General features: G+C 43.3%; 1 protein-coding gene across 2 annotated transcripts; it reads left to right on the top strand.

The window, feature by feature from the left end:
* Positions 1-25,177, top strand: Msantd3 (Myb/SANT-like DNA-binding domain containing 3). Of its 2 annotated transcripts, none has more exons than XM_013023361.1 (4): positions 1-21; positions 9,261-9,327; positions 13,095-13,545; positions 24,014-25,177. In XM_013023361.1, the coding sequence occupies exons 3-4, from the start codon at positions 13,128-13,130 to the stop codon at positions 24,421-24,423; spliced, it is 828 nt and encodes a 275-aa protein (XP_012878815.1). In that variant the 5' UTR covers positions 1-21; positions 9,261-9,327; positions 13,095-13,127; the 3' UTR covers positions 24,424-25,177. The 2 variants fall into 2 exon arrangements, with proteins under 2 accessions (XP_012878815.1, XP_012878814.1); XM_013023360.1 differs by lacking the exon at positions 1-21 and adding an exon at positions 7,182-7,252.
* Positions 25,178-26,300: the final 1,123 nt, after the last annotated feature.

Genomic DNA, 26,300 nt, shown 5'->3' with positions numbered 1-26,300 from the left:
GCAGGCCTGGCGCGGGACGCGGTGAGTGGGGCCGGCCTGCTGCGTACAAAGCCCCGGGGCGCGGGGCCGGGGTGGTTCCAGATGCGCCTAGGCTGCGGGGTGGGGTGGGGGGGCTGAGGAAGGGGGTGGCTAGGACCCCTCGGGTCGGGGGTTGCTGTGCGTGTGGGGAAGTCGCTTGAGAAGAATCCAGGTAGTCTTCCATTCTTGGGTTTCCCCCCCCCCACATGCCATGCGCTGTGCTTAGCGCTTTTGCTTACTTGTCTCCATTAAGACACCCCCCACCCACCCCCGCGCCGGGCAGGGTCCGGGGGTGTAATGGGAGGGGTCCTCCCCTTGGAGGATCGTGGGGTGAAAGCTGAGCATCTCAGCTCCGCATCGCTGACCTTGGGGAACGCTCCTCCACTTCGGGCCTGTGGGCCCCTGTTTCTGTAATGGGGAGGGGGGCCTGGGGTGTGATGTGAACATCCACCCCCTGGAACTACTGCGAATAAGATGAAGTGTCTATGTGACCTGGCTGCATTTTCAGCACTTCTTTTCTTTCTTTCTCTTTTAAATGTACCAGGCCTGAGTTCCTAAACAGTTGGCATGAATTAGTATTAATTATCATACTGGCACTATGAGGGAACAACTGTACATTGTATGGCAAATAATGTTTATTTAGGAGTGGGAAACAGTGAAAGAATTTGGTTTCCCTATACCGAGATTCTGGAGAATGAAGGTTTCCTCGGGGTGGTAATGTTTAAGAGTACACAGCTCTTGCAGTACTTAGGAGAATGGTCATGAGAATACTGATATATGTATATATATATATTTTTTTCATACCTTTAAAACTGGAAGTTGAATAATATAGGGCCTTGGGTTGTGTCTACATTTCAGTATGTCAGCTTAGGCCTTCGAGGTGTTATTCGGAAAATTGTCGAATGTGAATTCAAAAACCATAGTTCCTGAGTTAGATTTGAGGATGGCCGTAAGAGTTTGGGACTGGAGAGAAAGGGCTCAGAGAGCTGGAAGATCCAAGATGTTGAAGGAGGTGTATGTGTGTGTTGGGGGGGGGTCTTCAGTCCCCTCCTGGGGCAGCCTCCTTCCCTTAGAGAGCAAGGCAGGAGGGAGGGGTGCCGGAAGTGAGATCATTGGTTGTCCCTTCTTACTCCCTGGCCAGGACAAAAGTGTTCAGATGGAATGCAGGCCCCCGGAACTAGGCCTCCTGAAGTGTCATTGTCCCTTCTCAGGATGCTTGCAATTCTTGCATTGTGTTTCAGGAGTGGGAGGGGTCGCTCACCACCACCCCCAGAAGTTGATAAGACACCTAAAAGGTTTAGTTGTTGTGTGGGGGAGGTTGTTTATTTGGTTGGAGAAGCAATAGGATTCAGTAGAGTGTGTTGGGGGGGGGTGCAGTGTTTCCGTTTGGAATGAGGAGAATTGAAAAGCTCTGAAGAAGGAAGAGGAAAGCAGTGAAGGCCCAGGAGGTCAGGCCACAGGCGGACAGAGGAGCTGACCACTTCAGCACACAGTCGGCCTGAATGCCTTGCAGACCTTACTTTTGAGGGCCTGACCTCTCCCAATATCTTACTCGAGTGTAATGGAGGGCCGGGGGACTCAAGCTGGCCTGTATTGTGAGCATGATGTTTGGTTTTGCATCCAGCCCAGGAGAGTATTTGAGTACATCAGAGAAGATGCAGTGGAAAGAGTAATTGCTATGGAGAGAAAATAGACATAGTTTGAGGTTCGAATCCATTGCTCTGCCATTTCTTAACTTTATGAATTTCCTTTTTTTCTCTCCAAATGCATAGCAAGGAGCTCAATAATTGTACTTTTTCTCCCCTATCTGTGGGAACATTCATTCAACAAATATCTGCCAGGCATGGGTTGTGTGCTGAGTCACATCTACATATTGGGATGCAGCGATGAGTCAGAAATTATGTATTCCCTTAAGAGATTCCCAGACCAGAGAAGGGAAGATGGCCACAAAGAGAAACTTGCAAATAAATAAATAAATGATAGATAAATAAAATAATGGGTGGGAGTGGTACCAAGCCTGCATCTAGGATTGGCAATGGGCTCAGAGAAGAATGACCAGTACTCCTCAATGGGACAAGTATGAAGCCTGTGATAAAGCTTCTAAATGCTTCATTACCTCCTCCTAGCCTTCATCTTTTTATTCTGGCTTGTCTGCCTCAATATTCTCTCTTCAAAAAAAAAATCTAGGTGTATCATGTGTAAGTTTTAAGCTGCTTCCAACTCATTCTAGAAGGAAGCTGTTAGAAATAAACAACAGCCTCACTGAGGAAGGCTTCAGAAAATTACTCAGGATCTGGGTCTTACAAGATGGAAACAGACCCCGATGGACCCTGGGGTCCATCCCACAGGGGGGGAGCCCTGGGCACCCAGAAGCATCAGGACACACCAGATGCAAAGGTAAGATGAATTTGGTGTGGTTAGATACGCATGGGGGAGATGGAGCAGTTCTATAATCAGGATTAGATCAGTGTGCTGTGTGAGGAGGTTGGGCTTGTCAATCACTTATGTTTGGGATAGATGTTAGGGGATATAGCAGGGCTGTGGCGTGATTTCTGTGTTTTAGGAAATGTCTTCTGTGGTTGTGTGGAAGATGGGCTGGAAGTTTGTGAGCCGATTTTAGAGATTCAGGACTGACCTCACACGTGGGCAGTGAAAATGGGAAAGAAGTCAGTAGACATGGAAGAAAAATGTAGGATAGGTCTGTTAACTAGTTGTTCGTGTTGAGGAGTACACAGGTTTCTGTTTTGAAAAGCTACAGTGATGTGGCTGAAATCAGACATTAGGAGATTTGGTAAGGGAATAATTAGGGGTTTTAATTAAGCTTTGGAGACTTGGAGATTTCTGAGATGCCCAGAGGGAAAAGCCAGTCAGAGGTGGTTGGTAGATAACCATAACATTAAACAGTGTGTTTGATGGTTAGGGGAGAAGATGGGACTAGGGAGAGAGGTTCTCCTGACACCCCTGTTTTGTTTTAAATGAACATCTAAGCATTTAACTGTGGGCAAAAGTTACACACAAAGGGGAGCTCCAAGTCTCAAGGATAGATCTCAGTACTGAGAATCTCATAGTGATGTAGTAAGAAGCAATTTCTCCCCAACCCTGGCCTAGAAAAGAGCTTGTGGTCAGAACAGAAGGCAGCGGGGTGTAGGAGCATGTTCTAAGGAAGATGAGAACACCCACAGAAGGGACCTTCTGCATTTCGGACTTGTTTTCTATGATGCTTTAATGATTCTAAAGGCATTTCAGGGAAGCCTGGGCAGGGAATGGTTTAGAAGGGAGCTGTGAAGGGGGAAGTGAAGAAAGGAATCAGGACCTTTAAGAACCATCATCTTGTTTAAAAGGGGACTAGAGGGTAGGAGGACAGAAGAGGTCAAGAAGGGGGAGGGCCTCTGCCCGAAGCACACGGCTGGTTCTGCTCACAGACAACAGATGGTAAAAATCAACACTTTGAAATTACTTGGTCCCTTGGAGTTGGTAGGGAAGGGGAAGGAACACAATAGGGAAAGCAAGTTTAGCACTAATTTTAAGACTGCAGAGCCATCTGAGAGCAAAAAATGAAGGTGGAGCCACAGAAAGGGAATGACCATTCCCGGTAGCTAGGTCTGAGTGTGTGAGAACAAAATGAAATCATGAAGGCATCATAGCTGTTGCAAAGATCTTGGAAACTAAGCATCTCAGTCAGGCATGTAATCTTAGTACTTGGGAAGCTGAGGCAGGAGGGTCAGGAGTTTAAGGCTAACCTGAAAGAAAGGAGAAAAGGAAGGAATCTCAGCTTCCTTTTGGACCATAATTTATAAGAAGTCTGAAAATGATATTTCTGATAAAGTGTGTGTCCCCCCCCCACCTCTGCCCTTCTCTCTCCTGGGACTTGAATTCTAGATTGGGTCACTGTTCCTGAGCTTTTATGCTCAAGGCTAGTAGTGCTCTACTACTTGGGTGAGTTCCACTTAGTGGTTTTTAGTGGTTAATTAAGGATAAGACTTTCATAGACTGCCCTGACTTGAGTAGTTTTGAACCTCAATCCTTGAATCATCTGATCTCATATCTCAGCCTCCTGAGTAGCTAGGATTACAGGTGTGAGCCATCAGCACCCCGCTATAAATTCTTTCAAAAAAAAAAAAAAAGAGCCGGGCACTGGTGGCTCACACCTGTAATCCTAGCTACTCAGGAGGCTGAGATCTGAGGATCGCGGTTCAAAGCCAGCCCGGGCAGGAGAGACCGTGAGACTCCTATCTCCAATAAACCACCAGAAAACCGGAAGTGGCGCTGTAGCTCAAGTGGTAGAGTGCTCGCCTTGAGCTGAAGAGCTGAGGGACAGCGCCCAGGCCCAGAGTTCAAGCCCCACGACTGACCAAAAAAAAAAAGAAGACATTTTAGATGGTAGTGCATTTAGTTATAAGGTGTTCAAATTGCAAATGACAAGCATGTGCCTGTGGTTCATGGTTCATGCCTGTAATCCTAGCTACTCAGGTGGCTGAGATCTGAGGATTGCTGTTCAAAACCAGCTAGGTCTGGACAGTTTCAGGCTCAAGTGGTTGGTAGAGGGTGAGCAAAAGAAATCCTGGGATAGTGCCCAGGTCCTGAGATGAAGCCCCCTGGACTGACACATACACACACAAAGCATGTGGGTTTCACCATGTATTTCACAAGTAATTATGAGGTGCCTACTGTATACAGCTGTCTTCAAGGAGCTCTGGAACACAGATAGTATTACCTGCCTTTGCCACTTTTTGTTTTGTTTTGTTTTCAGCATTGCTTAACCTACAAAGTTAAACTTGACTATGGGCCTTATGGTACAGTGCTGGTCTTAAGCAAAGGAGCTCAGGGACAGCACCTGGGCTCTGAGTTCAAGCCCCACAACCAACCAAAAAACACCAAACAAACCCAGAAGTGAAGTGAGGCTCAAGTGGTAAAGCACTAACTATGAGCTGTAAAGTAAGAGTTCAAGCCCTAACCGGGACCATTGGCTTCCATTGGAGTCTTCTCTTTGCTTAGCCATTAGACTCAGTTGCTTCAGATGTAATAAGAAAATGTGTGTCTTTTGGGGAGTGAGTGGTGGAAGTTAAATTGCAGGAAAAAAACCACTAACAGTACTACTAATATGGGCTGCCAGCACTAGAAGGAATTTTAAAGAGCATCCACTGTAGCTGGGATTTATAGATGAGGAATTGTCAGAGAGGAAAGAGGACTTGCTTAATGTCAGAAAATGGGTGACAGAGTTAAGAGCAGTTTTCAGATGCTATGTTAGCCTTTTATTAGTATACCCTAGATAATCAGCCTATAGAGAGAAAAGGGTTGTCAGGCTCACAGTTTCAGAGTTTTCAGTTGATGAGCACTTTGGTCCTATTGCTTTGGGCCTATGGCAAGGAAGCATATCATGGCAGGAGCCTGTGGCAGAGCCCATGGTCAGGAAAGTGAAAGAAGAGAACAGGAAAGGGCTAGAGTCTCCCTTTCCTCTCCAAGTTCATGCCCTTAGTTCCACCTTCTCCCACTAATACCACACTGGGGACCAAACCCCTTATTCATGAGGGACATTCAAGATCCAAGCCTTATCAGATGAAATGGTGGGAAAGTCTTGATGGTACCTTGGAAAAAAGGGAGTCTTAATGAGAGTTTTCCAGAAAGGAAGATAGGGGTTCTTGAAAACAAACCACCAGTCTTCCACTTGCAACTCTTCTATTACAAGGCCTTTTGAGAAGCCTCTGTTTTTCTCTAATCTCTAGTTTAAACGAAGACTGAGGTCTTTGTTTAAAGTTTTAATATGTTGGAATTCAGACTGCGTCAAAGGTAAATTATTTTTGAGATATGAGTCAGGAGACAGAGGAGGTGATAACATAGGTTACAATTTTTGTCTTTTGGCAGGCCTCCGTGAGGGGAGTGTGTGCCACATTTCCTTTGGATCCTCTGCTGTATCTGTATACCTCAGGGCTGAGTCTCCTAATTTGCGATACTACTGTCATCTAATGCTAATCCTATCCTAGCAGGAATTAAGGTTCCTGTTCTAGGAGTTCCTATTTTGGGGCAGTTTCCCAGGCCATGCGTCAGTCACTGTTCAGCACACTTCCTTGGCTCCAGGCTGATTGTCCTACAGTAGCAAGCACTGTGTTACATCTTTGTGTAATTGTGAACTTTCCACCTTAGGGAACACCTTTTCTCTGACACTTGCCTAGGGTAGGTTCTCTGTGCCAGCCCTCATGCATCTTGTTACTTTTATTTTCTACTCCCTTACCCAAGTGTGTACATGCATGAACATCCTCATTTATTCCTTTGAAACTGTCCTTGGTATGTACTTCTGCCTTTCGATGAACATTGTCTCCCTCCGAGTGCAGGCTGTTTTTCTTGCCCATTGTATACCTGCACCATCTTCTTCAGCTGTCTGTTCATGCCCTATGCATTCTTAAAGATCCTGCACGTATGTCCTCTTGTTGACAAAGAAGACAGATCTACCTTTTCCTTCCCCTGAACGCCTAACGTACGTGGTCCTCTGTCATGGTGTCCATTCCAGCAGGCCTCTCACCTCAGTTGGCGGTTGATTCCTGTGGTGACTCTTTCTAGGCTATCAGGCTTGTCTTTGTATCCCCCCATACCGTGTAGAGCTTGCTCAGACTTGGGAAGGAGTGCATTCCATACCTGTTGAGTTGTCTGAATGTGAAGTAAAAACCCATTAAAGATATATTTGGATCTACATTGTATATAGTCTATGATTCTACTTTTGGAAGCAGTTTGATATTGGTAAGATGTCAAGGAAGAACTGCAGTTCATTGAAGCGCTGGTCTGCTTGTTTTTTTACTCACATTGTAGAACTGTTATGCCAGAGAAAAGAGAGATTGGGGGCATTTACTGACTCGCCCAAAATATACAGCTATAAGTGAGTATTGACATCAGGATGCCAGTCTAGTTTTTCTTCATCCAGAGAACTTTAAGGAGCCCCAGTTCATTACTGTCCTGACCTCTGTCCAAGATTTCAGTGCTACAGTGCTTTCATTATGATGCTGCTTCTTAGCATTAACTTCAAAGGCACTAGGTACAAAGTCTTTGTCCAGTTTCTCTAGCCTTTGCTGAAACTTTTACCACTTAGTTCCACCCTTAGCAGACTTAAACATTATTAATTGGAAGATTAGTCTTCTCCAGCTGCCATAGCACCATATCATGGATTGAGTAGCTAAAACAACAGGAATTTGTGTCTCCTAGTTTTCAAAGGCTGAGAAGTCCAAGATCAAAGTGGTGTAACAAGGTCAGTTTCTTTCTTAGGCCTCTGACCTGGTTTGTGGGTAGTTGCCAGCTTAGTGAGTAATCGCATGGTTTCTTCAGATGGTAAAGAGGAAGGCAGAGAGTGAATTTTATGATGTCTTTTCTTCCACAACTCCCAGCAATAATTCTGTTGGGCCAAGGCCTCTTACTTGTATAAGACTTCATTTGGCCTTAATTCCTCAAATATCCAGTCCCCAAATATAATCACATTAGAGCTCAGGGCTTCAATTTTTTTGCTTCAGTATTTGAATTTTATGAGCACACAAATAGCCCAGGGATTTTTTGTTTTAAGGTGTATATTAAATATACCTATTACTCTCTTCTGGTAGTTCAGTTAATGTTAGTGCTCTTGGGGAATTATCCTAATCATTTTCTCTTTTTTAAAATGATATTAGAATTGTGCTTTTATTTAGATCTGTCTGTGGGTCTTTGTCATATACAAGGGGAACTTTTATTGCTTTTCACTTTTGCTTTTTTTTTTTTTTTGTCGGTCGTGGGGCTTGAACTCTGGGCCTGGGCGCTGTCCTTCAGCTCTTCAGCTCAAGGCGAGCGTTCTACCACTTGAGCTACAGCGCCACTTCCGGTTTTCTGGTGGTTTATTGGAGATAGGAGTCTCACGGTCTTTCCTGCCCGGGCTGGCTTTGAACCGCGATCCTCAGATCTCAGCCTCCTGAGTAGCTAGGATTACAGGCGTGAGCCACCAGCGCCCGGCTTGCTATTTTTTTTTTTTTATCATTTGTACTTTAATGCAGCCGTTAGTGTACTGTTCTGTTGTGTATGATACTCTGTGCATGGTAGGCAGTTTTACACCTGCATAAAGATATATACATTTATTAAATGCTTATTGAGGGCCACTTTTATGAGGTTACTGGGCTGCTTGTTGGACCACAACCATGATTGGAATATGCAGTATGTTTTCTATTAGAATAGAAGGCACAAAAGGGGATCACTACTTTAGCAGAGTAGAAGGTAGGGAAGGCCAGTCCATCTGTAATAAAAGCTGATGCATCTTGTTGTCATCTGTAACCAATTAAGGACATTTTTTAGCTTTAGGCTAGAATATGCTTTCTAGCCTCAAAGTTTCCAGTGAGATACTTTCCTAGGGACATGTCCGTTGACGTGTTTATGTACTAAGGACTGTATGGTGCTTTTGCAAAATTCTAGCATCTTCCTGGAGCGTGGACCACTTTAAAAAGCACTGTATCTCTGGGCACTGGTGGCTTATGATAGTATTACAGATCCTAGCTACTCAGGAGTCTAAGATTGGAGGATTGCAGCTCAAAGCCAGTCTGGGTAGGAAAGTTGGTGAGACTTTTCTCTTCAATTACCATAAAAAGCTAGAAGTGAAACTGGCTCAAGTGAGAGTGCTAGCCTTTAGCAAAAGTGCTCAGGGACAGTGGCCAGGACTTAAGTTCAAACCCCAGGACTGGAAGGAAAACAAAAAATAGCTCTATATGCTCTTTACAGTTACTTTCCAGTCATACCATGCTTTTTATTTTTTTTCCAGATCCACATCAGCAATTTGTTTTAGAACTCTGATTATAATAAATGAGATATCTGAGGGAGGTGGGGGAGGACAGGGTCTTTGGTTGAGAGAGATGGGCGGTGATGGAAGCAAGGAGAATGGACAGAGGGGAAGGAAAGAAGGGACAGAGTCAACCAGTAGAGGTGGGCAGGGACAGCTCCCTTAATTGGTTCTACCCTTGGACCTTTACCAACTGACATCTGGATTGCGGATTGCTTATTAGAGGCTGTCACTCCATCTAAATAAAAGTACAAGCAGAGTAGAAGAGCAAGGGCTTGGCAGTCAGAACTGGGTTTGAAACCTAGGGTCTTTGCCACTAATTATCTGTATTACCAAGGTAAATTCCTAAGCCTCAGTTTTCTAGTCTAGGAAATGGGAATAATTCATTAGTAGAAATAAACTACTTAGCTGAAAATCCATAAGAAGTCTTTGGAGTATATTGTTTTATACTAGAATCCCTTTACAGCTCTGCAGAACCCAACCACATGGCCCAGGGAGGCCTGCTGTTCTACAAAATTAAGCAAAGTAAATTGGTAAGTCTGGATTTACTTAACTAGTGATTAAATAACAGTTTGGTTAATAGGCTATTAATGGTCCCCAGGTGTTGGTAATTCCAAGTATTTGCTTTTGAAAGCAGTTGTATAATTTCTTCTGGCACTTAAAAATTTCCTTAACAGAAATATCTTGAGTGTTACAAACAGTGCTCTTAAGGGCTATTTTTGGGAAGATTAAATAATATAGTGCACATAAAGCATCTGGTATAGTGCCTAACCCCCAAGAAGTGCGATTATCAGCTATTGTCATTGCTCAACTGGCCACTTTTACGGAAAAATTCTTTAGACTCCCCTGAAGTCCACCACCACCTAGCAGCATGTGGCAGTACCATGCATATGAAGAAGTATTAAATTGTGTGGCATGAATTTTGTGTTATTTCATTTCCAAGAATCCTAAGGACTGAACATTGTCAGAGTGTGGTTTATTTGCCTGAGATCTGGAATTCATATGTTGTTAAATGATGAAATGACTTTTTTTTTTATCTCTACAGTTGCTGAAGAATTTTTTTTAGTGTATTAACAGCAAGAGTAAATGAAGAAGGGAAGCAGGCATGTTAGTAGCAATGTAATGTAGTAGCAGCTGTTAGTAGGAATGTAAATTGGTACAGCATTTTACAAGGATAAGGTGCTGATGTCTCAGAACTCTGGAATGTTTCATCTTTTGTGGCAGCTATCCATTTTCTAGGAATAGCTTTTGAAGAAATAAGATAGAAAAAGATTTAGAGCCAGGTGCTGGTGGTTTATGCCTGTAATCTTAGCTACTCAGGAGGCTGAGATCTGAGGAAAGTAGTTCAAAGGCAGCCCAGGCAGAAAAGTCCATGGGACTCAACTCCAAAACCTACTCAGAAAAAGCTGGAAGTGGCACTGTGGCTCAAATGGTAGAGCATTAGCCTTAAGTACGAGAAGCTCAGTGTGTGTGTGTGTAAAAGTATATATACATAGAATATGTGTAAAATAGCATTATATGTAATGCTATTTATAAACAAAAGTAGGATCAACCCCTTTTTGTTTGTGAATGAGAGCTGTCATTAAATCAGTGTTGTTTGTTGTTTAACTTTTATTTTTTGTTTTCCTTTTTCTTTTGGTGCTACTGTAATCATAGAGTTTGAACTCAAGGCTTGATTGCTATCCCTAAGCTGTTTTTTGCTCAAGGCTAGTGCTCTACCACTTGAGCCACAGCTCCACTTCCAGCTTTTTTGGTGTGTGTGTAGTTAATTGGATATAAGAGTCTTACAGACTTTGTTGTTCAGATTTTAGCTTCCAGAGCAGCTAGGATTACAGGTGTGAGCCACTGGTACCCAGCTAGGATCAGTGATTCTTTTTTTTTTTTTTGGTCAGTCGTACGGCTTGAACTCTGGGCCTGGGCGCTGTCCCTCAGCTCTTCAGCTCAAGGTGAGCGTTCTACCACAGCACCATTTCTGGCCTTTTCTGCTTATGTGGTGCTAAGGAATTGAACCCAGGGCCTCATGCATTCAAGGCAAGCACTCTACCACTGGGCCACCTTCCCAGCCCCATAGATCAGTGATTCTTAAAGAGTGGGGGGCATGGGGAAAGTGGACATAATGGTAGCTCATCTGGCCAAGGAGTTGGGGGTGGGGGAATTAGGTAAGAATCTGTTCAGGGTGCTATGTAGTTGAAGAGCATTCCACGCACCCACTGATTTCATTATAAAACTTATAGTAAAATGGACTGGAGATCATTCAGAAGAGAGATTATACAGAACAAGGGCTAATCGATTTAAGTTGGAGAACATTCCATTTTTTAGAAGGAATAGAAGTATTGATGAAAACAGACAACTTATGTTGGGCATTTGGACAAGAAGGTGGCCTGATCGTATATCATATAGAGACCTTAGTGAAATGTGATCAGGGCTGGGAATGTGTCACAGTGGGAGAGTGCTTGCCTTGCATGCATGAAGCCCTGGGTTCAATTCCTCAGTACCACAGAAAAAGCTGGAAGGGGTGCTGTGGCTCAAATGGTAGAGTGCTAACCTTGAGCAAAAGAAGCTCAGAGACAGTGCCCAGGCTTTGAGTTCAAGCCCCAGAACTGGCAAAAAAAAAAAAAATATGATCAAAGCACCAACGTGGAAAGCTAGGAATGCAGGGATACCTTGCCTGAAGATAAATGCCTTCTTGTTTACTAGTGTTTCGGGTCTGAACTGCTTTTAGTACATGTTTAATAAATCTCTGTCTCCAGCACTGAGTGTTCCCTATGTGAATATGAGTGGTGCCTGGTAGGAGGAGATCCTGACCACAGTAGTACCTCATTCTAACCTTCATTCTGGGGCTGAGGTAGTGTGTTGTGGGAGAGCCTAGATTTTGTCACTCTCATGGGAAACCTACACTCCTTGGCCTTGACTTTACTAAGCACCTGGGTGCGAAATGTGCTCACTCAGCACTGTAAGGATGACAAGGCAGACATAAAGAGTCATTATTGAATAGTTTGGAACCACTCAAAGCTCAAGAGCCTAAGGGACAGTTCTAGATGATCAATAGCAATACCAGATTTCTGTTATCTTTGTGATCTCGGGCAATCTACTTTATGTTTCGGGTTCTCCATTCCTTCAGTTGTGAATGAGGACAGTGGACAGAGTCTCTCCACAGGCTTCTTTATTTCTGAAATGATTGAAATTGTTTATATAAGGTTGTGTACTCTTAAAAGTGGCCCTTAGATCTGGGGAATCAGAGTTCCACATCTCCTTGTAAAGATAAATCTGAGGTTGCTCCAGGAACATGACCTAAGGTCACACCTATAATGATGGAAATGTCAGATCTTTTGGAGTAATTTCCTCGTGATCCTGAAATCCTGGTACTATTTGCCTCATCTGTTCTGTTTGATTATACAGTGGCTTCTCTTGTCTTCATCTGTGACAAAAACTCGAGAGAGCTATTTGGTTCAAAATCTAGACGTAAAGGAATAGCCAGTTCCCTAACACTTAGCAGAAAAATAAATCAGGAAAATAGAGTTGCAGGTAGCTGTTATGTACCAGATATTCACAATATGATCAAGACTACTAGTAAAGTTGTGAATGTCAGAATTCAACATTATGGAAAAGAATGTTGTTGTTGTTGTTTTTCTCCTAACTCTTCCTCCCCCTCCTCTTCCTCTTCCTCTCCCTACTCATCTCCCCTCCCCCCCCCACCTACCCTTCCTCCACTTCCTCTTCTTCCTTCTCCTCTTGTGACACTCCTGGGGCTTGAACTCAGCACCTTGGTGCTGTCCTTTAGCTTTTTCTTTCAAGTCTGGTATTCTACCACCTGAGCCATACCTCTACTTCTTTTTTTTTTTTTTTTGGGTCCGGTTGTGGGGCCTGAACTCTGGGTCTGGGCGCTGTCCCTCAGCTCTTCAGCTCAAGGCTAGCGCTCTACCACTTGAACCACAGCACCACTTCCGGCTTTTTTCTTTTTGTTTATGTGGTGCTGAGGAATCGAACCCAGGGCCTCAGGCATGCAAGGCACGCGCTCTACCACTGAGCCATCTTCCCAGCCCCTACCTCTACTTCTTTTTGGTAGTTAATTGTAGATAAGAGTCTCATGGACTTTCCTCCCAAGCTAGCTTTGCTTCTTAAATCTTCCAAAATCAGCCTCCTAAGTAGTTAGGATTATAGGAGTGAACCACCAGGGGCACACAGCTGTACTCATCTTCTCTGAAACAAGGAAGCTGCCCAGTTAAGGCTTATGCTTAAGTGATGTCTGACATTTTTCTTGCTAGAGTTGGTAATTCTTGTCTCAAACTTCCTTTTTCAGGATAGCTAACTACCCAGAGAAATATAGTGGAAAATGCAAAACAACGAAATTATAAAGCCTGCCAAATACTTCTCGGAGTTGGAAAAGAGCATCTTGCTTGCTTTAGTAGAAAAGTACAAATATGTGCTGGAGTGTAAGAAAAGCGATGCCCGAACTATTGCCCTCAAACAACGTACCTGGCAGGCGCTTGCCCATGAATACAACTCCCAGCCAAGCGTTTCCCTGCGGGATTTCAAACAGCTAAAGAAGTGCTGGGAGAACATCAAGGCTAGGACCAAAAAAATTATGGCTCATGAAAGGAGAGAGAAAGTGAAGCGGAGTGTGAGCCCACTGCTCAGCAGCCACGTCCTGGGGAAGGAGAAGATCAGCACCATGCTGCCTGAGCAACTCTACTTCCTACAGAGCCCTCCTGAGGAGGAGCCGGAGTACCACCCTGACGCCCCAGCCCAAGGTACCTGCTCCTGGTGACGATTTGCATACTATTTTAGTGTTTAAAAATCTTTCATTTGGAAGGAAAAAAACAAACTTTAACATAAAACTTGACTTTGTTTCTCTTTTTATTTCCTCCCATCCTTCCTTCCCTGCCTGCTTCCCTCCCTCCCTCCCCCCTCTTTCCTTCCTTCCTTCTTTCCTTCCTTCCTTCCTTTTTCTTCCCTTTTCTTCCCTTTTCTTCCTTTTATTTATTTTTGGTGCCCTATCCTGGGGCTTGAACTCAGGGCCTGGGCACTGTCCCTGAGCTTTTCTGCTCAAGGTTACACTCTACCACTTGAGCCATCGCTCCACTGCTGGCTTTCTTTGGTAGTTGGTTGTAATTGGAGATAAGAGTCTCCCAGATTTTCGTACCTGGGCTGCCTTCTAACCATGATCCTCATATTTCAATCTCCTTAGCTAGGATTGCAGGTATGAGCCTAGGAAACTTGACTTTGTAGAGACTATTACTGTTTGTAGGATTATATTAAGAAACTGTATTTATTGGATGGTTATTAATGAGGTACTTCAGTTGCTTACCTCAACCTAATTTGAAATACATTAAAGAGAAGTTGATGAGGATTTATATTCATTCACTTGGTCTTTTCATTTTAAAATTCTTTTGAAGACTGCTCATGTGCAAAGCATAGTATTTAGTCACTCCAAGTCCACTTTAAAAGAGTAAACTATTTCAAATTTAAAAACAAAAAGGTACAGTCTGGCATAGTGATTCATGCCTGGCTAATCAGGAGGCTGAGATCCATAGGATCAAGGTTCAAAGCCAGCGTAGGCAGATAAATCCATGAGATTCCTTCTCCAAAAATAACCACAAAAGGACAGGCTGTTAGTGTGGCTCAGGTGGTAGGGCACCAAGTGGTAAGGCAAATAAGCTGGGCAAACTCAAGTTCCTGAGTTCAAACTCAGAAACGAATATAGCAGAACATTGATTGATTGCATGGCTCAAGCAGCTCTGAGTTCAAACCTTACCTAACCCAATTAGCAAAAACACCTAGTTACTATTCACCAAGATTAAAAGCCAGTATCTCTACTGATACCAATAATTGTGATCTAAAGTTTGTTTTGTGGTATTGTAGTGATTTAGAGGAATTCTAGAGAAAATATTTTTTTTATATGTCCATTGAAGGGAGGGAGCTAAATATGTCACACAATCCCATGGAAGAAGAAGACTACCATGTCATCAAAGCGCAGGGATAGCTTGTTGTAGCTTCAAAAGATAGGCATTAAAGGGGTATTAAAATGTCTCCAGAGAAGGGAAGGGTAGAAATGCATAGCAATAAATTTCTAATAATTCCTACTTTTTTAGGATAGGAAGTGGCCAGTAAATGTTCATTGCAGTAGGGAAAGGGTCACCTTGAGTAGAGGAAGGTTCTGGACAGCTAGCCTTCGTGATTGCTTGTCCGTTGCTCTGAGGGCCCCGCAAGCACATGTCTAGGAAAATCTGGTTCTTATTTTTAGGATGGGAAATTTACTTATCCCCAGAGTAGACTGAGCTCTGAGGGATTGGCTTCTGTTAATTAAAAGTCACAAGAAACTGTCTGGAACCAAGAATGTTCTCTCTGTAGAATGAGAAAGATAATTACCAAGTGATCCAACTGTATGCTTTTGATTAGCACCTTTTTTTAAATTCCTGGAGAGCTCAATTAGTATCAAAAGTTTCCTTGCTGGTCATTTGACTGAAGTTAAGTCCAGGAACCCAGTTGAGTAGCCAATGTGGTTAATGTCCTAAAACTTAGGCATTAGTTCCTACTCTGGAAGCTTTTTATTTCTGGGTTTTAATTCTTGGGTTCCCAAGCCAGGTTAATTCCTGGCAGTAGCCTTGGGCCCCACTGCTAAATGACAGTGTTCTTGCTTTGGAGAGGCTTATAGCTTCAACCAAGTAATTCTGCTCCATCTTGCTAGCCTCTGAGCCATTCAGTCTCCAGGTGGCAGTATAGGGACTGGTGCAGAGGGAGGAAAGGACTGGCTGAGCAGAGAGCTCTTTTCATATGGCTGTTCGCTGAGGGCAATGCTGACATGAACTGCATGTAGCTCATTTTGCTCACTTGAATCCTGGGTTACCCTGTGTTGATTTCCAAGGGTTATTCTTAGGTGGCAATCTTATTTCCACATATTCAAAAGCTGAGGTAGGATCTAGAAAGTTCATCCCCCTCGTTTTTTTTTTATTTTGAAAGAAATGATGTAATTCACTTATAAACACAGTGCATAAATTTCAGGAAGGGAATAAATACAGATTTTTGCTGACCTTCCTGTAGTGACATTTACTAAGGACTTACTTGCAAAAGGGATGTATTTTAAACTGGATGTCTGTGCATAGGTGACATGGGAGACCTCCCTTTCGCTGGTGCCTTTTTTTTTTTTTTTTTGGTGGGTTGTGGGCTTGAACTCTGGGCCTGGGTGCTGTCCCTTAGCTCTTCAGCTCAAGGCGAGCACTCTACTGCTTAAGCCACAGCACCACTTCCGGTTTTCTAGTAGTTTATTGGAGATAAGAGTCTCACAGACTTTCCTGCCCGGGCTGGCTTTGAACTGTGATCCTCAGATCTCAGCCTCCTGAGTAGCTAGGATTACATGCGTGAGCTTGCTGGTGCTTATTAAGTACCACTGGATACTGCTGCTTGTGTTTTTCTGTCACACCTAGAGAGCAGGGAACTCTGGTACTTGCTCATTTGGGAATATATGCTCAGAGTAATCAGTTAATATTAGTAGTTAAGGTGTTGTAACACTCCCTACAATAAAAAAGCTTTGAGGGCGGAAGTAGATCTGTGACTGAAGTGGTAGAGTACTAGCCTTGAGCAAAAAAATCTCAGGGCCCATGTCCTTAGTTCAAGCCCCAGAACCTGCAACAAAGAAAAACAATGGTTTTAGGTTGTTTTACTCACTAGATATTTCCATTTACTTACTTACAAAAAGAAAACAGACAGAGATGCAGGCAGGGCATTTATGGCCCTCATTATCTTGTGTGTATTCAGACACATGGACTTTGTGTGTATATTTGTTTTACTTTTGTCTCTTTAATGTACGGCAGCCACAAGCCACATGAGGGTAATAAGCACTTGAAATGTGGGCAGACCAAATTAAGACTAACTAAAAATGTACATCCCACATTTTGAAGATTTGATACCACAAACAAGAATGTAAAATATGCCGGGAATCGGTAGATCACGCCTGTAATCCTAGCCACTCAGAAGGCTGAGCTCTGAGGATCACGGTTCAAAGACAGCTCGTGCAGGAAAGTCTATGAGACTCTTATCTCTAGTAAACCACTAGAAAACTGGAAGTGGCGCTGTGGCGCAAGCGGTTGAGCGCTCGCCTTGAGCTGAAGAGCTGAGGGACAGCGCCCAGGCCCAGAGTTCAAGCCCCACAACCGACAAAAAAAAAAAAAGTAAAATATTTCATTTCTACTTTTTACATTGCTTACACTCATTGCTTTCTCTCTCTCAGGGCCTGGGCTCTTATCTCTGAGCTTTTTGCTCAAGAGTAATGCTCTACCACTTTGAGCCACAGTGCCATTTCTGGTTTTCTGGTAGTTAATTGGCAATAAAGAGGCTCACAGACTTTCCTGCCTGGGCTCACTTTAAACAGCTATTCTCAGATCTCAATCTCCTGATAAACTAGAATTGCAGGAGTGAGCCACCAGCACCCAGACCTTATTTTCTTTCTAATGTGGCTATGAGAACATCCAAAATCACTTAGGTAGCTTATAATCAATTTTTATTCAACACTATTATTCTGACACCTTCCAAGGTGCCTGTTGAGAGAACTAGATTCCAAAGATTTGATGGAGGGTTTTTTTTTTTTTTTTGGTCCAGTCGTGGGGCCTGAACTCTGGGTCTGGGCACTGTCCCTCAGCTCTTCAGCTCAAGGCTAGCGCTCTACCACTTGAGCCACAGCTCCACTTCCGGCTTTTTTCTTTTTGCTTATGTGGTGCTGAGGAATCGAACCCAGGGCCTTGAGCATGCAAGGCAAGCGCTCTACCACTGAGCCACCTTCCCAGCCCTTGATGGAGTTTGATAAATGTTAAGCTGGGCCCATACCAGTGGCTCACACCTGTAATCTTAGCTACTCAGAAGGCTGAGATCTGAGGATTATGGTTTGAAGCCAGCTTGGTCAGGAAAGTCTCTAAGATTCTTGCCTCCAACAAAAACTACTAAGAAAAGCCAGAAGTGGAGCTGTGACTCAGGGACAGCGCCCAAGCCCTGAGTTTAAACTCCAGGATTGGAATAAGAAAAAAAGTTAAGCTGGAACAAAGCCTAGTAGTATTTCACTAGAGGATTCCCTCCAACTACATTTTGGTGTGAGATGGTATCACTGTCATCTTTGTCACTATCTAGTGGGCCTCCTAAACTTTGGCAGTGCCTTTCTCAAAATGTATAGTTGTGAGGTGTCTCATACCTGTAATCCTAGTTACTCAGGAAGCTGAGATCTGAGGATTGTGGTTGGAAGCAAGCCCAGGCAAGGGCATTCATGAGACATTTATCTCCAGTTGAGCACCAAAACAAAAACAAAAAAACAAAAGAGAGAAAAGAAAGGAAGGAAGGAAGGAAGACAGGAAGAAAGAAAGAAAAGGAAAGAAAAAGTTGAAAGTGGAACTGTGTCTCAGGTGGTAGAATGCTAGCTTTGAGCAACAAAGCTCAAGGACAGTGCCTTGGCTCTGAGTTCAAACTCCAGGACAGGCACCCCACCCACCCCCCACCCCCAAGGAAAAAAAAAGTACAGTTGTATTTGAGCACAGGAGTCTTATTAAAGTTTAAGAAAAATACTTGGGAACATATTGAAAAGAAAATATAATATTCACCCCACAAATATATTAAACCAGTTTACACCCTATACATTCTCTGACTGATTGACTTTGACATTTATTTTTCATCATTTTGGTGGAGCTGGTGTGGAAATTAAACTAAGGGAGCTATCACAATTTGCCAAGGTGTAACTGTGAGGGGAGAATGATAGGCCAAATGCATTTAAGGAAACTAGGCTTTTGAGGAACACTTAATGTCTCAGGATTTTTTTATCTTTCATATGATTAGTTCTCTACTAGATTGAATCATGTAAATATTGCTTTTAAAATTCCAAAATAGCAAGGCATTGTTGGCTCACGCCTGTAATCCTAGCTACTCAGCTGGCTAAGATCTGTGGATTACAGTTTGAAGCCAGTTTGGGCAGAAAAAGCACCAGCATTTTGAACAGAAAAAACTAACAGACAACACCTAGGCCCTGAGTTCAAGCCCATGACCTACACGCACACACTCACACATGCATACATACGTACATATACAAAGCCATTATTATCATTATGTAATCCATTCTTATTCATTTGGGGTAGGAACTCCAGTCCAGAGAAATATGTCTCTAGTTATGGCCCATCTGCATCATTCTTTTTTGGTCTGTCATGGAGCTTGAACTCTGGGCCTGAGCACTGTCTCTGCACTCTTCAGCTCAAGGTGAGCGCTCTATCACTTGAGCCACACTCCACTTGCAGTTTTCTGGTGGTTAATTGGAGATAAGAGTCTCAGGGAGGGCTGGGAAGGTGGCTCAGGGAAGGCTGGGAAGGTGGCTCAGTGGTAGAGTGCTTGCCTTGCATGCATGAAGCCCTGGGTTCGATTACTCAGCACCACATACGCAGAAAAAGCTGGAAGTGGTGCTGAGGCTCAAGTGGTAGGGCGCTAGCCTTGAGCTGAAGAGCTGAGAGACAGTGCCCAGACCCAGAGTTCAGGCCCCACGACTAGCAAAAAAAAAAAAAAAAGAGTCTCAGAGACTTTCCTGCTGGGGCTGGCTTTGAACTATGATCCTCAGATCTCAACCCCAAGTAGCTAAGATTATAGGTATGAGCCACCAGCACCCAGCTGTGATTCCCTTTTAATCCCCAGTTCCCACTTTCATTCTCTTGTACCCAAACAGTCTAATGTGATCCAGTATTCTTACAGTGTGTGTTTTATATCCCTTTTTTTTTCTGGTCCTGGGTCTTGAATTCTCGGCCTTCGCCCTCCGCAGTCCCTCAGCTCTTCAGCTCCAGGCTAGCACTCTACCACCTGAGCCACAGCACCACTTCCAGTTTTCTGGTTTATTGGAGATAGGGTCTCATGGACTTTCTTGCCTGGGCTGGCTTTGAACATTGATCCTCAGATCTCAGCCTCCTGAGTAGCGAGAATTACAAGTGTGAGCCACCGGCACCTGGCTTGTTTTTGTTTGTTTGTTTTTAACTTACACAGATTGTGCTGCAGATATCTCTTGTTTTGCTTTTTTCAGAGCCATAGTTTTAAGAGCTATCTACCATGGTATGTATCCACCACATTCTTATTTTTCCATTTGCCCTTTCTGTGTTCTATTGAGAACGACTAGAGATTGGCCTGCACACAGTTTCCTACCCATCCTTTTCCTGCTGATACTAAATTTACTCCAATCATGCAAGAGAAAGAAGTCCCTCTGGGCTGTGTTCTCAGTCCCAAGAAAGCCTTCTATTCTTTTGTATAAAATTGAGTTGCTTTCTCCTTGGAGTGGCTTTGTTTTACTTGTGAGAGAGATTATGTGGTGTGTATTTGCAGCAGGTTCCTAGTCCTATTCCAGCCAAGGGAATAATCTGCCTATCTGAGCCCTAGCTTCTATTCATGGGGGATAGTATTTGTTTGAACATTAATTATGTACTCTACCAGCCTCCTAGTTTTAAGTCCTGTCTTCTGCCAGACTTTTTTTTTTTTTTTTTGTCAGTCATGGGACCTGAACTCTGGGCCTGAGCACTGGCCCTCAGCTCTTCAGCTCAAGGCTAGTGCTCTACCACTTGAGCCACAGCTCGACTTCCAGCTTTTTCTGCTTATGTGGTACTGAGGAATTGAACCCAGGGCCTCATGCATGCAAGGCAAGCACTCTACCACTGAGCCACCTTCCCAGCTTCATTGCCAGTCTTTTAAGAGGGTAGAGTGCTGGGCGCTCATGCCTTAATCCTAGATACTCAGGAGGCTGAGATCTGAGAATCAGGGTTCAAAGCTAGCCCGGCAGCAAAGTCCGTGAGACTCTTATCTCTTATAAACCATCAGAAAAAAAACAAACCTGGAAATGGTGCTGTGGCTTAAGTGGTAGAGCACTAGCCTTGAGCTGAAGAGCTGAGGGACAGTGCCCAGGCCCAGAGTTCAAACCCCATGACTGACCCCCCCCCCAAAAAAAGAGGGCAGGATATTTTCTTCTTTTAAATGAGTATGTTAACACACATTTAAAAAGGAATAATTTTTAAAGTAATTGTTTCTTTGTTCCCAGACATAGATACTATCTTAATGTTCTCAGGTTTGGAAAGAAATGTAGAGATCAAAAGTCTGAATATCCCGGGCACCAGTGGCACATGCCTGTAATCTTAGCTACTCAGGAGGCTAAGATCTGAGGATTGCAGTCCAAAGCCAGCCCAGGCAGGAAAGTCCGTGAGACTTTCCAATTAACCACCAGAAAACTGGAAGTGGCACTGTGACTCAAGTGGTAGAGCACTCGCCTTAAGCTGAAGAGCTGAGGAACAGCGTCCAGGCCCAGAGTTCAAGACCCATGACTGACAACAAAAAAAAAGTCTGAATATACACTGATATTTTTCGTAATAGACAGTTTTGTCGTGGATACAATTGGATCAGTTAAGCAGGCATGAGAGGCTAAGTTGGATTGGTTAAGCTTGGATTTTGGTATCCTAGTGACCTTGTTTGAAATCCTGGTTCTTTTAACTAGCCAAAGAGCCTTGGATATTATATGTTTTCTATAATAATACCTCTTTAGACAGTTGTTATAAGGTCTAGACAGGGAAAGGTTGTAAAGTACTAGTACCTGGTTTGCTGCTCAGAAAAAGATGGTTGCCATAATCATCATCATTAGCCTCATCATCATTGCCATGTCCCTAAAGCCCTCTACCACTGAGCCACCTTCCCAGCCAAGCCTAGAATTTGAGATAAAAGCAAACTTTTAGAAATTGGTAACGCAGCAGCCTTGTTAAGGGATGGACTTTAAAGACCCCAAGGAGGATCCAGAAGTGTACCCTAGAATGAAATCAAAGCACATTGAGAGTAGGGTTAGAGGGATCAGAATGCATCTAATGTGTCCATGCTTCAGATAAAACATTTTCAGATGTAGGACTAGAAAGGAAACGAGTGAGGTAATGCTCTCGGTGGTGGATGCTCACATCCAAGGGCACATCTGTCCCCGGTAGAAACCCTTTCCCATTGCCTTTGTTCTCTGCCTTGCTCACCCATCAGAGAGCACTGTCCTCTCCATAATTGTGCCAGATGGACGGGGTGGGAACCCCTGGAATCAGTTGACCCCACTCCCATTTCCTATCACCCAGCACTGTGCCAGGCTTTCTGCTGAATTCTTCATAAGAGTGAGTAACGTGCGGTCTTTGTCTCCAAAGAATTCAAAGACTTAAAGGGGGACATATTTAAACCACCTGATTTTTAATAAGTGCTCTGCCAGAGGTGGGCCCAGGGGACAGTAAGAACATGAAGGACGAACATTGGATTGAGGCCTGAGCTGTTAAGAGTTAGTAGGGAGTGTACTAGGGACACATTTTCATTGTCTCTAGATAATACAGAAGTTTTGTTCTTTTGTCTTGTCTTGTTTTGTTTTTTTAGTTCCAGTTGTGGGCCTGAACTCTGGGCCTGGACGCTGTCCCTCAGCTCTTCAGCTCAAGGCTAGCACTCTACCACTTGAGCCACAGCGCCACTTCTGCCTTTTTTTCTACTTATGTGGTGCTGAGGAATTAAACCCAGGGCCTCATGCATGCAAGGCAAGCGCTCTACCACTGAGCCACCTTCCCAGCCCCAAGTTTTGTTCTTTTGGTATAAACCTTCTCTTCCAAAAGCAAAAAGAAAATTTAAACCTTTTCTTTGATCTTAATTAGGAACTAGTTATGGTTGTTACCTTACCCCTTGGAGTGAAGTGATCTAAACAGTAGCCATTTCCTTTTAGTAACAGAGTATTACAAATTAGGTTTCCCCTAGTAGTCATTAACATTCCCAGCATCCCATCTTCCAGAATAATGGAGTGGACATAATAATGTAATCAACTTGGTTAATAAATTGATATTACTTTTCTCTGAGGAGAAGATTCTCATTATCTGAAATAGAAAGGGTCTCAAGAAAGCCTTGGAGTCACAGCTAGAAGACTCCACGGGTTAGTAGTTAGTGCTTTCCTTATTGAAATTCTCTAATTGACACTAATGTCATAGCCCTGTAAAAATGCCAATGCCAACATGACATGTAACAAAAGTGGAATCCTTTTGTATCTATATGTTTTTTACCCTTTGTAGTCAAGGATTTATCCAGTATTACTAGCCATCCCCATGTATTAAGAAAAGTAATTTGTACCCATGACTAAGAAATCCCCAAATAATACTAACATGTGTTGAGTGCTGTAGTAGAGAACGAGCAATAAAACAAGCAGCAGTGGTCCTGAACATGTAGGAGTTAGTGGGAAGGTTGAAAATGGAGACTGAAGTGAGGGATGACAAATGACTAGTCCAACTTTAAGCTGAGGAGATAATGAGACATAGGATTACCAAAATATGTGCATCTTTTTAAAGAATGTGAGCAGTGTTTGGTAAGTCTAAAGGGTATTTTGAAGACTAAAGTGAAAACGAAAAAAGGTCAGACTGAGACTGTGAGACATAGGTCAGAGATGGAAACCTCCAGAGTAGGAAAATAGAATAAAGGGCCGGAGCAAGATTCCCAGACCTTTAAGAGGATCAGTCAGACAGGAAATCCTTAGGAGAAATTGATGGCTCAGAAGCCTGTGGAGGAAAGAAATGTCAAAGTTTGACAAAATGCCAGGAAGAGATGAAATTAGGGGAATATTAACGGATGTCTTTGGGATCTGAACAATTGACCCCACCTGTGCTGGGAGTTACCCCCACATACAGGTGGCCGAAGAGTCATGGGAGAGAGTGAAGCCCAGGAACGCAGACTCACTTGCAAGAAGGACCACTTACGTCTATCAGGAGTAACACCTGTGAACAGCAGTCAGCACGACGCTTCTGGAGAGACTGGCCAGAAGTGTCCCCGTCTGAGTAAGGAACTAGCAAGGTGATCAGTCTGAGGACTTCATCTGGAGATCCACGGGTTGGCCTCATACTGTGGTCTCCTCCTAAGAGTCTTAAAATTTGTACCAATTTCGCAAGGTCTCCAATTCTTCAAGCACATGAGTTCTCTGACCATAGTTCTCATATTTTTCCATTGTAGAAATGGCATAATAAAATACTTAATCATGATTTCTTAAGGGACCATTGCTTTTGAGTTTGTGGGGTTGTTGTTGTTGTTGTTTAAGTAAGGGGTGGCCAGGGTACTGACTAATTAATACCGACATTATTTGAGATCCATCCTACAATGAGGGGCCCTATGGTTTGAAATAGGATTGACTTCTTTTCACTGCCTGTAAAATCCTTGAACATATTTTTTTCTGCTACTGTTTTTCAGAATCATTTGCTGTTTCAAATAGAGAACTGTGCGATGATGAGAAAGAGTTCATACATTTTCCAGTATGTGAGGGGACCTCTCAACCTGAACCCTCGTGTTCAGCTGTCAGAATAACAGCCAATAAAAACTACAGGAGCAAAGCCTCTCAGGAAGGTGCTTTAAAAAAGATGCATGAGGAAGAACACCATCAACAAATGTCCATCTTACAACTGCAGCTGATACAAATGAATGAGGTGCATGTGGCCAAAATCCAACAGATAGAGCGGGAGTGTGAGATGGCAGAGGAGGAGCACAGGATAAAAATGGAAGTTCTCAATAAAAAGAAGATGTATTGGGAAAGAAAGCTACAAACTTTTACCAAGGAATGGCCTGTTTCTTCATTTAACCGGCCCTTTCCCAATTCACCCTAAGACTTTTGGGAGTGACTCCCTTGTAATTAATCTGTGTTGGAAATGAAAGTCTGGAAGATGAACTTCCGGTCAGTAACTTGTAACGGAGCTACAACTAGGAAAATTTAGAGTGGTAGTAGTCACTTATTTAAGAATACATTCAGGTAGAACAGCCGCACCCTATGTACCCCTCAAAGGGTAAAGAAGCTGTTAGAGTCTTCTGAAAATTATCACTACGAGTGCTATAATTCTGAATGTAATGTTAAAATTCATGTAAGAACCATGTGCGAGTGTGTTGTAGGGTTTTTGGTTGTTGTTTTGTTTTTTTTTTAAATCAAATGCAAGTGTGACTATAAAGGAGTGTGGCTGATTTTGTTTTTTCTTTCTAAGTAGTCATTTTCTATCCGAATTAATGCCCTCCCATTGAAAATGGCTGTCCTGGTGGCCACATGTCTCTGTAGGGGAGGAGCCATTGATTACTCTCAAAACTTGCTGGAGGCCTTTGGGGAATCTCCGAGAGAGCTGTGACCCCTTGTTACGTCACTTCTTCAGGGCCATCCTCTAGAGTGTGGATTTTCTGGAAAGATATTTTCTAAAGTAGCTTATAAAACTGCCTTTTTAAGGCCTTTTCCCCCAAAGAGAAATTCCAAGTAAGGTCTCCAACCATGGTAGTTTCGTTGGAACTAAGACTGTAATAACTTTGAGGGTTTAATGTTCATTTAGATTTCTACCTTCTGTTACATTTGTTTTATTAAAGAAAAGTCTTGTAATTTTATAGTCACACTGTGTATGTGTTTTTTAAAAGGTGCCACTTTCCCAACTGAGCTCCTGATTTTGCCGACCCTCAGTCCTTCTGCCTAATTCTTACTAGTGAGTTGGTGATTGTCCTGGTTTTTCTTCTATAGCCTCATTAAGAAAGGCCCTTCCCTTATTGAGCTCATGGCGCTACCTAAGGGTGATGCATGTCACTGCCATTATACTGGATCAGCACTGGGATCTTTAAGGATCCATTAGCAATATAGTTAGAAATAGAGATTGAGCTGTACTTCAGTGTCTCCTGTATCTGGGTGCCAGTGGCTCATGCCTGTAGTCCTAGCTGATCAGAAGGCTGAGATCCGAAGCCAGACAGGACAGGAAAGTCTGAGATGTTTATCTCCAGTTAACTGCCAGAAAACCAGAAGTGGAGCTGTGGCTCAAAGTAGTAAAGTACTAACCTTGAGCAAAAGAGCTCAGGGACATTGCATGGGCCCTGAGTTCAAGCCCCACAACCAACCAAAAAAAAAGAACCAAAAAAAAAAAAAACCCAAGCAATCGTGGGACTTGACAGCAATAGCTGGGAGTAGCCAAGTGACACTTATGTGCCAAGGCAGATCAGCAGTTTCTGAGATTGAGATTTCAAGGTTATGTGAGAGGGAAAAGGGAGTCAATCCAGGTAGAAGAGCCTGAGTTAGGGAAGACAGGTAAAAAGAGGAGGCAGTGTCTGAGTTCTAAGCTGGCTCTGCCCCCAGTCACTATGTGAGCTTGGATAACTCCTCAAATCCTTGACTTGGTAGAGGTTATGACACCTTGGGTGGGTATTGCCAATACTGATGGCCCGAAAGCCACCAGCAAACGGGGAACCATGATCACCCAAAGTCACTAAGCTTCCTTCCTTCATAATTTTGAAATTTGGGTCCTGGGAATTAGAAGTTCTGTAAGGTACACACAGACTCACAGCTTGCACACAGTGTAAAACTGAAATGGATGTCAATTTATTTTGCATACTACCTCATATTTAAAAGATCTTAGAAGAACTGGGTAATGATTTTGGACACATCCTGTAATGAGATACTAGAAGTTAAAGATATAAGCGTTTCTGTTGTTAATTTAGTTGTAATTAAATGCACCCTCTAGAGAAT

Source organism: Dipodomys ordii, unplaced genomic scaffold, assembly GCF_000151885.1.
Source record: "Dipodomys ordii isolate 6190 unplaced genomic scaffold, Dord_2.0 Scaffold67, whole genome shotgun sequence".
NCBI classification, from domain to species: Eukaryota; Metazoa; Chordata; class Mammalia; order Rodentia; family Heteromyidae; genus Dipodomys; species Dipodomys ordii.
Note: the sequence above shows the minus strand (reverse complement) of the source record. Positions and strands in the feature narration are given on the sequence as shown.